The sequence below is a fragment of the Erithacus rubecula genome (genome assembly GCF_903797595.1).
Source record: "Erithacus rubecula genome assembly, chromosome: 16".
Lineage (NCBI taxonomy): Eukaryota > Metazoa > Chordata > Aves > Passeriformes > Muscicapidae > Erithacus > Erithacus rubecula.
The window spans coordinates 11,456,885-11,471,836 of record NC_136668.1 but is presented as its reverse complement, the minus strand read 5'-3'; the positions used below and the strand labels follow the sequence as shown (position 1 = coordinate 11,471,836).

The 14,952-nt window shown below is 54.8% G+C and overlaps 1 protein-coding gene across 1 annotated transcript in view; it reads left to right on the top strand.

The window, feature by feature from the left end:
* Nucleotides 1-14,731, top strand: part of CAMK2A (calcium/calmodulin dependent protein kinase II alpha) — a 29,748-nt gene extending 15,017 nt beyond the window's left edge. The window contains 14 exon segments of the mRNA XM_079319464.1: nucleotides 198-281; nucleotides 858-952; nucleotides 1,334-1,456; nucleotides 2,198-2,281; nucleotides 3,578-3,620; nucleotides 5,275-5,315; nucleotides 9,778-9,810; nucleotides 10,895-10,943; nucleotides 12,099-12,174; nucleotides 12,965-13,059; nucleotides 13,418-13,426; nucleotides 13,429-13,520; nucleotides 13,523-13,657; nucleotides 13,822-14,731. Of these exon segments, the coding sequence (XP_079175590.1) occupies nucleotides 198-281; nucleotides 858-952; nucleotides 1,334-1,456; nucleotides 2,198-2,281; nucleotides 3,578-3,620; nucleotides 5,275-5,315; nucleotides 9,778-9,810; nucleotides 10,895-10,943; nucleotides 12,099-12,174; nucleotides 12,965-13,059; nucleotides 13,418-13,426; nucleotides 13,429-13,520; nucleotides 13,523-13,657; nucleotides 13,822-13,863 (1,001 nt within the window). The 3' untranslated portion in view covers nucleotides 13,864-14,731.
* The last annotated feature ends 221 nt before the right edge of the window (nucleotides 14,732-14,952 follow it).

The window sequence follows — 14,952 nt, the reverse complement described above, 5'->3', positions numbered from 1 at the left end:
ACAGCAGAGCATTCAGCCTTAGGCACCGTCTGGGGCTGGCAGCACACGCAGTTCGCTCTGGCCCGGGAGTCACAGAGGTTTCTGGTGCCTGTCCCAGCGCTGCGGGCTCTGCTGTGCCCGCCCGGCGAGCGCTCCCTGCGCTGGGCTGTGCGGGACGGGCGCTGCCGGGCGCGGGCGTGACGGGCTCTCTGTCGCAGGTTTCGCCGGCACCCCGGGATATCTCTCCCCCGAGGTGCTCCGGAAGGACCCTTATGGCAAAGCCGTGGATCTGTGGGCTTGCGGTAAGTCACACCGCGGCTGGGATGCCGGGAGCGGGCTGGGCTGGGCGGGATGCGGCTGGCTCTTCATCCAGCATGGCTCAAGTTGCAGCTGCCACGGGAAATCTCAGGGAATCTCAGAGAAGTCGGGGGGGGAGGGTTTACCCAGGAGGTGGCACATTACCCTAGGAAACACACTCTCTCCCAATCCAGAACCCTTCTCTGAAGGATCACCACCATTTTTACGTACCCAAAACTCCCAGGCAGGTGAGACATTGCCTCCTTTCCCTGTGCTGCTGGTGGAGTCAGGCAATGCCTCCCTGCAGTCGGAGCCTTAGGGGAGCCTTTTCCCATCCATGATGGGGAAGAAATATCACCCACCCGTGCCAGGGCACCCACTTTGGGCTCTGCAGAGTGGCTGCCAGAGCCTTGAACCTCTCCAGGTGCTGAACTGGCCCCATCAACAAGGCTTTTGCTCTTTATACAGTGATCAAATCTTCATGTTTCCCTAATTTCTGTTTCTCTGCTTGAGTTTGACCCAGTGCTCCTGCCTCCAGCACTGAATTGTCTCCCACTGATCCTGTCCCCTTTCCTGGGCAGGTGTCATCCTCTACATCCTGCTGGTTGGGTACCCACCCTTTTGGGATGAAGACCAACACCGACTCTACCAGCAGATCAAGGCTGGGGCTTACGATGTGAGTGGGTTTGTCTTGCTGCCCCCTTTCACAGTCTCCTCTCTCTCCTGCATCCCTGCCTCACAGCCTGCTGCTCTAGAACAGCAACCAAGACAAATTCAGAACATGGGAACAAGTACTTTCCTCTGTGCTGGTCGCAGAGCGTTGGCCTTGTTGCCATGCCCAGGTGCACACCTTGGCATATTTCAGGGCCACTTTGTGTGAGAGACAGGTCTTGTCCCAAGCCTCCCAACTTTCTTTCACTCCTGCTCTTTGGTTTTCTACCTGGCAGCTCTTTCCTGTGACTACCATTTCTCCAACCTGTCCCAAGTTGCAGGAGAAGCAATCCAAGTGCAGAGGGGCCCTCTCCCATCTCTCACCCTTGTCCCTTTGCTTTGGCAGTTCCCCTCCCCTGAATGGGACACTGTCACTCCTGAAGCGAAAGATCTCATCAATAAGATGTTGACCATAAACCCATCCAAGCGCATCACAGCAGCAGAGGCTCTGAAGCACCCCTGGATATCGGTGAGTTGGGGTTGAAGGTAGACAGGTGTGGGGATTCACAAGTGGGGAACATCACACTGGGGATCCCTTGTTATCAAACATGCTGCCAGCTCTCTTCTCCATCCTGGGAAGATGGTTTCCTGGCACGGTTCCTCCCAATGCTCTCACAGCAGCATTTCCCCTGAGGTTTTACAGCAGAAAAAAAGCTTGTGAATGCAAACAGCATGTTCCTGGGGGATCTGGTGATGGGAGGGACACACATGTTCCCTGCCCTGGTGGGGACAGGCTGATTTCTCAGTGTCACATTGTACTGGGGGGTTTCTCTTCAGGGGCAGTTGGAGCAGGCTTGTGTTTTTCCATCCACCCACCCCAGCAGCAATCCCTCCACCCTTTGCTGCATCCCGCTGTTTCAGCTGCTGGTTCTCACTCTGAATCAGATCCTAACAGCAGCAGGAGTCTGTGGGCTTAACCACACATGTGCAAACCCTGAGGACATTTCTAAACATGGATGTCAGTCAAGGGGTTAACTCAGGAGCAGCCAGTTCTCCACACACCCTCACCACCAGAGCAGATCCTGCTGACTCCAAAGCTTCGATCTCCCACTGCCCATTAAACTTTTATCTTCTGCTGCTGCTGCTGCTGCAGGAGGCAGCTCTGGCCTGGGGAGCCATGGGAGATCATACACGTGTGTGAGCATGTGAGAGCCAGGCTGGGGAGCCCCTTGCCCCCAGCCCTGCTCTGAGCCAGGTCTCTCTCCCCCAGCACCGTGCCACCGTGGCATCATGCATGCACAGGCAGGAGACGGTGGACTGCCTGAAGAAGTTCAATGCCCGGAGGAAGCTGAAGGTAACTCTGTCCAAACTGGCTGCTAAGTGCACAGTCAGATCATTGGTGGGCTTGTTCTCTGGGTGGGAAATGACAGGGTGGTGTCTATGGGGTGTGGGGGTGACGGGCTCAATGGGAACATTGAGGAAATGGGAAAGAGACTGAGCGGGGTGGCAGCTTCATCTGGCTGGGGTTCCCAACAGCTCAAAGAAACCCATGGTGAAGTAAAGCACTGAGTCACACTGGGGTGAGGATTCTTCCACAGGAGCCAGTGTCAAGATAGCTTCTTTTTGGGGCTGAACACACACCTGAGAGGCACAATGACACTCTTTGCCTGATGGCCAAGAGACTCTGTAGGCAAGAAATAAAGACAGACAAAAATCTTGCCCACCCCAGCAGCCCCACAGCCTTTCCTTCTTGGATGCTGCCATGCACCACAGCCTGGACCCCTCTGAAATCACCATCTCCAGCTTGAGCACCTCCCTGAGGCACTCATCTCCTGTGTGCTGCCCAGCCTCAGCTGGCAGCAGGGCACAGGGAATGGGCTCTGGAAATCACAGTGCCTCCAGCAGAGCAGGGTGAGGCTTCTCTGTGCCACAGCCAGAGCCATCAATGCTCCAGGCCTGAACACAGCGTGCCACAGAGCAGTACAGCTGCAGGCTACTAACAAGATTATCAAGAAAAGAAGCTGGCTATAAACTATTATTACTTTTCAGCTAGACAAGTAATCAAATTAGTTCAGGCATACGCTTCAAAATAGTAATCCATTACTGTAAGCAATTAGTCCAAAATAATCTCATTATACACTTAGCAACTAGTTAGTAGACTCAGCTGGAAAGAGGGAGGATTTTTACAAATGTTGTTTTGTGGTGGTGATCTTTGCATGGCTCCCATGAGCAGTCCCTGTCCTGCTGCTCTGAGTTGGCACAGCTTTAATCACAATTAAATCTGGTTCCACTCCCAGTGGGTCCCCTTGTTGCCAGCTGCTAGCCCCAGTCACTGGGGTTGTGCTTCATCTAGGACAGGCTAGTATGAGACTGAGAAGTGCCCTGCAGATATTTAATATCCCTTTAATCTCAGAAGGAAGACAGTTTTGGAGAATGCAACCCAATGCCATGGTACTGGGGATAGGGAGGTATTGAGAGCTGCTTTTGATGGCAGGAGGAGAATATCAGTCCGTGGGCCAGTTTCCTTCCTTCCAGTGGCTGGGGGACAGGTGCTGAGCAGGGCTTTCCTCCCCCAGGGATGGGGGGAGCAGCAGGGTGCAGGGGGCTGGGGTCCAGCACACCCTTTCCTTCTGCCTTCCTTGTCTTTCAGGGAGCCATCCTCACCACCATGCTGGCCACCAGGAACTTCTCCGGTAGGTGCTGTCTCTGGGACTAATTTCCTTGCCCTACAGGATACTCAGGGCAAGTCTGTAGGGTCCCTGGAGAGCTGGCTTTGCCTCATGTGTCACAGAGAGGCTGAGGATGCAGCCTTGTGACTCTGCAGATGTGTGGCTTTGAGTGCTCCTCCAGAAGTCACCCAGCACCTCCAGGCTGGCTGCTAGCTTGGGATACAAAAGAAAAAGTTTGTGGTCGAGGCTCGGTGATCCATAATGCTTTAAAGTTTTGGGATTTGTATGCACCCAACCATCTGGCTTGTGCAGGAATGGAGATGTGGGTGCTGGGGGCAGCCAGAGCTCAAGCAGCTGATTTTGTGTCCTCCTGGGCATGGCTCAGGGAGAGCATCCTCTGCATTGGGAGTAAGGAATGGGCCCTGGTGCCACAGCAGGCAGATGGCAGCAGGATCTCGCAGGTCTCTCCCCAGGCAGGTGGATGATAATGGTGCAGGATTCCCCACTCTCCTCCTGCCTCCCTGCATCCCGAGGGCTGCCATGGCGACGGCACCGGGCATGGCACTGGAGAGGTCTCAGTGCAGCCAGAAACCCTCTGCTCCAGTGCTCTCAGGGAGAGCCCTTCCCTCTGGGGACACCTCGCTGCATATGGGATTTCACAGGCGATTCGCAGGCATGGAAGCAAATGGAGCCGTGTGACTGCAGAGCTCATGCACCCGTGTCACCCCCAGCGCTGGGGATGGCCCTGCAGCGCTGCTCAGGGTGGGACACACCAGCCAAGCCCTGCACGCTGCTGAGCTGGCCGAGGGCGGCTGTTTGGGGTCAGTTGGGTGTTTCAGGGGGCTTTGCTGAGGCGCCCCGAGTGTCAGGTGCAGCAGGTGGGCAGGGGTGCCAGGGCAGAGAGCTGTGGTCAGGGCTGGTATCTGCATTTGTCGTGGGGGGATCGTGCTGACACATTTAGCATTTGGCGGGCGCTGGAGGAGTCCGGCAGCTGGGGGTATCCGATGTCGGGCCCCACGCCGGAAGCATCAAAAGGCAGGAGGTTCAAAAGCATCTCTCGTAGTGCTGCCCGTCCCACGCACGACTCAGTGTCCCCTGCCCAGGAGCAGGGCAGGGCTGTGGGCGACCCGCCCGGGGCTCCGCCGGCCCGCCCTGCGCTGGGGCTCAGGGCTCAGAGGTGCCTTGTGCAGCCGGGGGGCCGGGGCAGTGTCGGCAGCGCTGGGTGGGCACAGGGGAAGGCGCCTGCTTTTCATCCTTGTCAAAATGCAGTCTTGCAGCTGTCGGGCCGGCGGGCCGGCAGCACATGATCCCGGCAGCATGGGGCTAAAATTAGAGGGCGGCAGGCGGGCAGCCCATTCCTGCACACTGCACCACGCCGGGTCAGCAGCACCGCCCGGCCAGAGCCCCGCCGGCCCCTCCAGCCGCCCCAGGGACCCCAGGCGATAGGACACGGGTCATGCCCCTGGCCAGGAGCCACTGGGGCAGGACGGGACAGCGCTGGCAGGGTCGCCCCTGAGCTCCCGCGGGTCGCACCGGTGGCTGCTGGAGAGAAGACGAACCCCGCCAGTCGGGACTGGGGGTCCCGCCGCCCTGGCACCCGGCACCATGCTGCTGATCCTCGCCCTCCTGGTCCTGGTGCCCTGCCTGGCTCTGCTAATCTCCTTCCTCCTCTCTCCAGGAGGCAAAAGTGGTGGCAACAAGAAGAATGACGGCGTGAAGGTAAGCTGGGCCCCGGTGCGCTGCGCTGCTGGGGCGGTGCCGGGGTCTCTGTGCCCTGCCGGCGGTGAGCATTGCCGTGCCCGGCTGCCCTGGGCTCTCCGTGCTGTGCCTGCGCTCCCTGCGGCACCCCGCGCTCTAAAGGGCAGCTGCTGGCTCGGCTGTCCCGGTGTGTCCCCGTGCCACCGGCGGGGCTCCTGCCAGCTCGGGCAGGGCGCAGGAGGATTTGCAGGGGAGCGGGCTGGTGCTGGAGGGCACACTGTGGGAATTCGCTGCTGTTTCGTTGCCCGCAATATGCGCTTGTCCCTCGCTGCCCCCAGGGAGGGGGAGAGGCAGAGGCTGGGCCAGGACGGGGGGCAGGAGGAGGAGGCTTTGCAGCCCAGAACCACGGCTCCAACAGCAGCTGTCTAGAGGGATGTGTGGCCTCATCTCCTGCTCACTCAGCATGGCGGTTCTGCTGCTGTGACTGGTCCCAATTCCTGCCCCATCCTATCCCAAATGTGTGCTGCTGGGTGACACATGGGTGCTTTTAACCTCCTTGGCAGTGCTGCTTGTCCCCTGTGCCCAGTGCAGTCAGCAAAGAAACATGGTGGTGCTTGGACAGAGTAAATGGCTTGGTGATGCTCTAAAAACAAGCTGGTGTTTGGTGGATCTTGTTTCTTGGGCTGCAGAGCCTGCAGGTTCATCAGCCCCTCCAAGGTGGGGCTGCAGCTTTGCTCCAGGACAAGGTGGCTCCAGGAGGCAGCAAAATTCTGCTGTTTCTGGTGACAACAGAGATGTGGTGGATAGCAATGGTTATTGAGCTCTGTCATACTCCTCCTGCAGAAGGGAATGGTCCATGCAAGGTTCTTTCTCTCCTTACCTGTTTCCCTTCATGAATACAATGGATCACTCAGCAAGGGAGAGCTGACGTGGTGACATCTCCATCCTGGTGGCATCCTCCATTGTCAGGCAGAGCTTTGGGAGCCCAACTGCAGTGTGGCTGCTCTCCTTCCTCCATAGGGGTCTTTTGCTGGGAAAACCTACAGAACCTTCTCTTTCCCTTTTTCAAAGACCCAACTGTTGGGCTGTGATGGGTGCAGGGTTTTGGAAGAGCAGAGCCTTGTACAGAGCCCTCAGTACAAGTGGTTGATGAAGCTGGAGGTCTAGGGATGGCATGTTTCCCTCACTCCTCCCAGACCCAGCAGCTGGGACAGGAGAAGCCTGCAAAGATTGAGACCATGCACAACTCTCCAAATCTGGGCTCAGCTCAACAAGAGGCCATCCTGGACATGTAGGATGCTATTTTGCAGCATGAAGCTGATGGCCTGGATGGCTTTGAGAGAACATTACTTTGGGTTGTCAGGATATCATGAGACACCCAGGGCAGAATGAATATGGCTGGTGCTGGCAGAACCCATGGTAGTCATAGCACCTCTGGCCTGTCCTCTGCTGCTCTGAGGTACCAGTGGCTTCTGAGAGTCACTTAAGATGTGACACCACAGGTAGAGCTGACTTGGTAGAAGTTGCTGGAGCAGAGGTGAGACCAAACAGAAGATGTATTTTTAAGCTATTAAAGGAGAGATTGCTGCATGAAAAAGCTTCATCAGGGCCAGTTCTTAATCTAATTTTCCAGCAGAAAGGGACAGCTTTGAATTTCTGTGTTGTGGTAGACAACCATTTGCTAGCACAACTTGAAAATGATGCTCCCTGTTGGACTTCAAAGTAGCTTTGAGGGCAGATATTATCCTGGGAAAAGAGGCACTTCCTATTATAGCAAAATAGCTTGTTTGGGGGAATAGCCTTCTGGCTCTTCACTGAAACTCAGTGAGGAGAGCCTGGTTTCAGAGTGGGATCAGAGAGGTTAATTTGCATCCCTCAGCCCTCACTGGCAAGAAGGGAGCAGATCATGAGGCTTCATTCCAAGTGCAGTCTAGCTACCAGCACTCATCTGAAGACTGTGGATAAGCTCTGAGAATGAATTTGCTTTTTTACTGCCCCCTTTTCAACAAGTAAAGGGGAGACAACTTGGCTAGATGCCCAGGAAAGTGCTGAAGGAGAAACCAAGGTAGAGACAACAGCTCCCAACAGCTTCCTTGCATTATCCACCTTCAGCATAACCATCCCCACCTCTCATTTCCATGCTTAATCTGGGGGATACCTGCAGCATAACTCATTCAGGGGAGCACGGGGAGGCTGGGTGTTGTGGGTGAAGCTCTGATGGCCCACTGGGCAACCAGCAGATGTCAGGACACTGCTGAGCAGTGTTAACTTCTTTAACTGGCTGGAAAAGCAAGGTAGGAATCTGGAAACCTGCCTTGAGTGGTTGGCACAGTGGAAAAGGAATGGTCCTGCCTGTTCAGAGAGGGACCACATGGTGTGGGTCACCATAAGAAGAGATGTGTTCCCACTTGGAGTAACGTGCTGGATTGGCCATCCCTATGAGAGCAGGCAGATCCCAGGCAGCCACCCCTGCCTTTCCTGCCCAAAGCTGTGCTGGTGGGCAGCAGGCAGCTGGAGCTGCCCTCTGGCCTCTGCACAGCCCTCCAACACCAGCACAGTGCCAGCCCAGGCTCAGAGGGCTTGAAAGTCACCCTCCTGAGAAGGTTCCTCACTTACTAAAAACATCCTGGGACCAGAAATCCCCCTTGAGCCCTGCTCTGGGATCTGTGGGACGTCCTCTGGTCCCAGCAGCTATGATACTTTCACTGCCCTGTGTAGTGTCCCATGCTGTCCCATTGTAAAGTGGTGGAATCCCTGCCCCGTGTCGCATCCTGTCCCGTCCTGGAGTGAGGAGCTCCCTGCCCCGTGTCGCATCTGTTCCTGTGTGTCCCGGCTCGACGCGCTCACTGCTTTGTGTTGCATTCTGTTGCGTCTGAGATTTCTGCAGTTTGCTGCCCCGTCTCATGTCCGTGGGTAGCAGAAACTGTCAGTCCTTCCTGCAACAGCCCAGCTCCAGTGGCTCCCTTTCTCCATGAGGTTCCTGACAAAACACCACACCTCACTCTGCCCTTTAGGACATCATTTTTGTTTTGGTGAAGGAAGGGTGAGAGTTGGCAGGTGTTCCAGTTCCTAAAGGAGTTACAAGAATGGTGGAGAGGGACTTTGGACAAGGGCATGGAGTGATAGAACAAGGGGAATGGCTTCACACAGATGGAGGGCAGGGTTAGATTGGATATAAGGAAGAAATTATTTATTGTGAGAGTGTTGAGGCACTGGAACAGATTGCTCAGAGAAGCTGTGGGTGCACTATTGCTAGAAGTGTTCAAGGCCAGGTTAGGTGGGGCTCTGAACAACGTGGTCTAGGAACTGGATGATCTTTAAGGTCCTTTCCTTTCCAAACCATTCTGTGATTCCATGATTCTATGACCTAGTGAGGAAGGTGAGCAGCAGTAGTAGAGGGGGAAACTGACTGAGGCTGCTGGTAGGAGCCAGTTAGGATGTGAAAGGAGCAAGGAGAGAGAATTTATATAATTGGTTTTTATGTTGTACCCCACCCATGCACCCTAATGGGTTGCTCCATGGACTTTTCCAAGAGATTTGCACAGTGTGTGCTGCTTTTCCCTCTGCAGAGCAGGCACAGCTGGTGCCTTGTTAAATGTGCTGGTTCAGCACTTTGTTATTTGGCACTGCAGATTCTGATTTCTGCATGTTGGTATTCCCTGATGCACACTGGGATTCATTCCCTGGGAGCCAGAGGTGCAGAAGGGATATGGGGTCAGCATGCATGTCCCCCTGTCTCCGAGCTAAATTAAAGATGGAGATGGGGAGCAGAGCACAGTAAGGAAGGAAAGTCCAGAAGTAGTTTGGGATTGCAAGCAGAAGAGCAGATATGGAGTCATCCAACCAAAAAACCTTAAAGCCTGGCAGCAGTAGTCAAGGATGGAGACAAATGTGCACATCTTCTCTTTGGAGTCCTGATTTAAGGCACTGAAGCTGTGCTCAGGACTGCTTCCACACTGTGGGCCTGCCTTGAGGCATAACACCTTGCTGGCCTTAAACCAGCCAGCTTAGGACTGGTCCAGTTTCAAAGCTAAAGGAGTGTCTCCACACCAGTTAGTGCCATCAGCAGAGGCAGCCAGAACAGATCCAGAGAAGTCAGTACAGCATTCACACTGGGCACGGGGCTGTGGTGAAGCTGCCTTAGCTTTTCAGTATCCCACTTCTGTTCCTGTGAGCTTGCCAGCCTGGTCACAGGCCACCAGAGTGGTCATTGACTCCTAGGGGATTCCCTTTTGGACTAGCCAGGTCATTGGGATGAGCAACCCCAGAGATTGTGGCAGATCAGGAGAGAAAAGTGGGGAGGGAGCTGGCAAGTCGCCACCAACACTGCAGCCAGTGGCACGTCCCCACAGGAGCAACGAGTCCCTCTGCGCCTTTTGTGCCCAAGAAGGGTGGCTCAGGAGCTGCTGCCTTTCATGTGCTGCTCTCAGCCTTTCTCACTCTGTGTCTCTTCCTGTTCCATCTCTTCTCCTTGTTTTTCCAGAAAAGAAAGTCCAGTTCCAGCGTTCAGTTAATGGTGAGTGTCCTTCGTCTTCCTAAATGCCGATATCGCTGGGCCTCTCCACATGTTCCAGCTTCCCCCGTTTTTGGAAGTGTCCTCGGGGTAGGGAAGAAGGGACAGCGGGGTTGGAGGGAACATCCTCAAAGCCGTATCACCCACAAACCCCATTAACAGGGTTGGTGCAGACACTTGCTGGCCACCAGCTGGTGGGAAGCCAGCCCTGGTTCTTGCTGATGGGTTCTCATGCCGTTTCTCCCAGTTCTCCTGACTCAGGTCTGCAGGCTGCATCGGTCCAAGGAGCCTTGGAGAAACACCTTCCATGCCTCTGCGGGGACTGTATGGTCATGGGACACCTTGCCAACCTACATCGGGGTCTTCTGGGTAATACACAAGCAAGGCTCTGCTGGGAAGAGCTCGCAGAGCCATTGCTCTAGCTCCGCTAGCAGAGTTGCCTTGATGAGGCTCCTGGAGAGAGACGGGGGTCAGTACCCCTCTCCCCCCAAATCTGTGTAGTGCTCAGCTGTTTCTTGAAAGAGCTGTGTCTCAGCCTTCAGTGGTCCATGTGGGTCTTGGAAAGCACTGTTTTATCGTACATTTCTCTCCCTACTCTGCGGTCAGTGTGGTCTCTCACTCCTGCACAGTCCCCTCTTTCTCATCCCAGCTCCTCCTCGCTGTTAATTTGTACATCTCTCTCTTTATTGTACAGTCAACATGGTGTCTTCCACCCCTGCACAGCCCCTCTCCCTGCCCCTCCGGCAACGCTCCTAGGAACCCACCACATGGCCCCTGGACCTGCCCCCATCTCTGTCCCCACAGGTGTCGGTAGGAAAGGCAGCGCCGTTCCTACGGGACCCTCCACAGCCCACCTCTTGTGCCCTTGGCGACAAGGGGTGGAGGTCAGGGAGGGCTCTGCCAGTGCTGCCCTAGAGCTGTGGTTGAGGACAGGTTGGAGCTGCTGGCGTTTTCCTTGGTTTCTGTCTGCTGGCACAGTTGAGCGCTGTGGGGTCAGACTCGGGGGGCTGTCGAACACACGAGCACTTCTGTCCCGGGGAGAAGACTCTTCTCACCACCCCACGTCTCCTTTCTGTTCTTTGCTCAGGAATCATCGGAGAGCACCAACACCACCATTGAGGATGAAGACACCAAAGGTACCAGTGGGGGCAAGTGGGAGGGTGGGCAGGTTGTTTTGGAGGGTTGCCCATGGCCATTCCTCCTCATCAGGGCCCATCAGAAGTTGCTTTAACTCCTCAGGTGGTTTCACTGCTGGGTTGCTGACACGAGCAGCTGGGGCACTGCTGGTGAGGAGCGAGGTGCTCCCGTGAACAGGGATGTTTTCTGAAAGCAGGTGTGGAAATGGCAGAAATCTGCAGGGATAGCAGCTTGGCTGCTCTTTTAAAATAAGTGTCCCTTTGGGAAAAGCCTCCAGGGGAAATCCCTGTCTGCCGCCCGCCTGCCTGCCAGAGGCAGCTTTCTAAGAATAACCCAGGGAATAATTTATCCGTGTTAATTTGTAAAGTCTCTCAGTGAAGTGATCTCGGCACAAAGCAAGATGGGCTTTGGCCTGACATGAGAGCTAATGGGACAACTTGTCCTCCTGGAGAGGGTTCCCTCGAGCCTGGATGTGGAGGCAGGTGGTGCTCAGGAGATGATGGGATTCCCTCGCCTTTCTGAACAACTCCTAGGAACACACTCCCGCTACTTTCATTAGTCACAAGGCAAAGGAAAACAAAAGTCGAGCATGATGCCAATTTGCATTTGAAGCAGAACCTTGTTAATGAATCTCTGGCAGCAGCTGCACAGTTCTGTGCCCTTTGCAGGATCCCTTCTTGTATCTCCTGGGGTGGCTGCACATGTCACTCGCCTGTTCTCCTCCCTCCTGAAACCCTCTCCTCCCATTTCAGAGGGAGGTGAGAGCATCCTTGGTCCAGCTTGCCCTAGCTGGCCTCTGCTATGATTTCATGGGGTAGAGGCTCTTAGCTTAGTAAGGCTTTTCAGCCAAGACCAGCCTGTCCCAACTTTTGTGCTGAGGGTAGCTTCCCACTTGCTGATTAACCTTTTGGCTTTTTAGGAAATTACAGGCATCTTCAGTTTTGCCCTGACTTTGAAAATCTGGAGATGAAGAGCCCTTCTCTACCTGTGTCTCCCCAGTCACTCTCCTGCTTTTTACCTGTAAAGTTTCCACAGTCCCCTCACATCCTGTGGTGTGTTTCTGATGAGATAAAGATCTCTCACTGATATGGTAACACCAGCACCTACTTCTGGCTTGTTTATCCTTTTATTTCCTTTTCTCTTTAAACCGACAGTACGGAAGCAAGAAATCATTAAAGTCACAGAGCAGCTGATTGAAGCAATAAGCAATGGAGACTTCGAGTCCTACACGTGAGTGTGTCCAGCGTGGGTTTGGGCTGGGTGAGGGCTCAGCCTCCCAGACCAGGGTCTCTCACAGTGCTGCCCAGAAGATTTTACTGCTGCTCAGGACAGGGTGGCCAGGTTGATGTGGTGGGGGAGAGTGGAGACTATCCAAGAGTAGGAGACATCAGTTTCCAAGCCTGATGCTGCTCTTGTGCTCAGCACAGATGAGCCCAGTCTTTGGTTTGCAGATAGAGGAATAATTGTAAACATGACATATGGTGAAAGAAGTGTTTGTATCCGTGGAATCCATTATATCCAGATTGCCACAGGCTGTTCTGAAGAGTAGATGATTTCTGCTTGCTGAGCTGATGCTGTTCAGAGTAGACCTATTCTATGTCCAAGACTGATTTAATTAGTGATGCCTGAGTGAGTGCAGGTTGTCATCCTTGCCTCAGAGGATTGCAGCAGGGATATTTTCACATAGAGCAGATAATATGAGTTTTTTCCGTGATGAATTCTTTTTCTGTAAAGAAGATGACAATGTTTGTGGAGGTTTAATTGCAGAGGGTGACTGATGAAGAAGGCACCCTGCTTTGGTGAAGTCCTGGCTACAGTCAGTGGGCAGGAGGGGGAAGTGGGTTGGGCAGAATGCAGGATTGAGGTTAGGTTTTTGCAAGAATGACTCTCTAGTGCAGACACTCCCCAGCCTCAGGCTGAAGGAGCCATCCTGAGCGGGAGGTGTTTGAATTCTTCAGGCTCTCCTGCCAGAAGTGGTGAGATAACCTCTCCCTTTTCTCTCCCCTTCCTGGCTCCCCAGGAAGATGTGTGACCCTGGAATGACTGCTTTTGAGCCTGAGGCTCTGGGCAACCTTGTGGAAGGCCTGGATTTCCACCGATTCTACTTTGAAAACCGTAAGCAGCTCACTTGCTTTCTGAGGGACCCCTCCCACCTCCCACATGCCTGTCTTGACTCCCATCAGTTTGCTGGAGGGAACAGGGTTAGAGTTGCTGTGGGAGCGTCTCTGGCTGATTTGGAATATCCCAGCAGGAGGTGTTGGGTCAGCTAGGGTGGGGCCAGGTGTCTGTAGAGGAATTGTTGGGTTAGGTGTTTTCTAGATGGACCCATCCTGACCTGTACAGCATTTACTCAGCCCCATTGAACAGAGAGCTTAACACAAGTGTCTCCCCTTCCCACATTACTGCCTCCCCGAGCAAGAGCCAGCCAAACTCCTTCCCCTGCTTGACTTCACTCGTGCTTGTCCCTCTCCAGTGTGGTCCCGGACAGCAAGCCCGTGCACACGACGATCCTGAACCCCCACATCCACCTGATGGGAGACGAGTCTGCCTGCATCGCCTACATCCGCATCACGCAGTAACCGTGGACTCCGGGGGATCCCCCGCACCGCCCAGTCTCCGAGGAGACCGCATCTGGCACCGCCGGGATGGCAAATGGCAGATCGTTCACTTCCACAGATCCGGCGCGCCCTCGGTGCTACCCGCAGTAAGCCCTGTGAGCATCCAGGGTGGGGCACTGGGATGGGGAGGGCTGGCTGCAGCCTTGAGGCTCACAGACAGTCGTGGTGGGAGATGGCTGATTGCTGTGAGATAGCAATGGGTGCTCTGCCAAAGGGATGGTCAAAGCAAATTCCGGCTCTTTGGGGTTGTGTTTTGCAGCTGAAGCGTGGCCCTGCCCGTGTTGGGTTTGTCACTGACTGACTACCAAGGGGAGACCCCCTCCGACATGTTCCCTACGGGACTTTGGCTGTTGGCTCTGCTGCTTGGTTCCCGCTGGAAATAACCCACACACACAAAGCAAAAACTCATCCATCCACACCTGCCAGGGCCACGGCGCTGGGCCCCTTCCTCTGCATGAACCAGAACAAGAGAAACCATGAACTTAAACCCAAGCATCTGGCCGCCCTCATCAGTTGCACAGCATTGGTGGGCCTCCTCCTACTCAGCACATCCCTGAACTGGGCTCAGACTCATCATCACCTCTGTCCCCACCTCTGCTGGAAGCCCTCCGAGGAAGAGGGGACAGTTTTGAGCTGCTCTCTGCTGCATCCTCCCTGCGTGCTGGTGGATTTTGCTTTGCTGCTATCAAGGTCCCCATCTGCTGCCATGGTTCCTGCTGCCCTCCAACCTGAGTTCCTGCTTCCCAGCAGCCTCGTCCAGGGAACTGCAACTCAATCCATTTGCCAATTCCATTTTTCATGCGTACCTGTGCAAGGAGGGCCGTGTTGGATGGGTGAGTAAAGACTATATGTTGATTTTCCTTCCCAGTGCAGGCTGGCTCCTTCCCAGGAGAGCAAGTAGGTTTGCAGCAACTGCTGTGCCGAGAAGGATGCTCTCCCTCCTTCCCCTTCTCCTTTGGAGCAGAGACTGGCGATGCTGGGAGAAGAGAGGAGGAGAATGACGGCTGCTTCCCAGCACCACATCAGCCAGACAGGAGCTGGGGCTCTCCCATCCACGTCCGTGCTAGCATCGCCCCTGCACCTCCTCCTCACCCACCACCCAGCCAGGATCCTTACCCCAGCATCCCCAGCCCCACAGCAGCACTGGCATTCCTTGCTCCGACCCAGGATGGGATGGGGGCAGCCAAGCTGGCTGCTGGCTCGGGGCACAAACCTCCATGGCCCACGTGACTCCTTCCAGCGACAACAAGGAATGCAAGCTTTAGTGACAAACTGCAGAATCTGATTGTGCTTCACCGAAAACAAACAAGCCTTTCGCTGTCTTCTCCTTTGAGCGCATGCCTTTTTATAGGGAAAAGAAACCAACCTACCGTGTATTTCGTAACTTGAT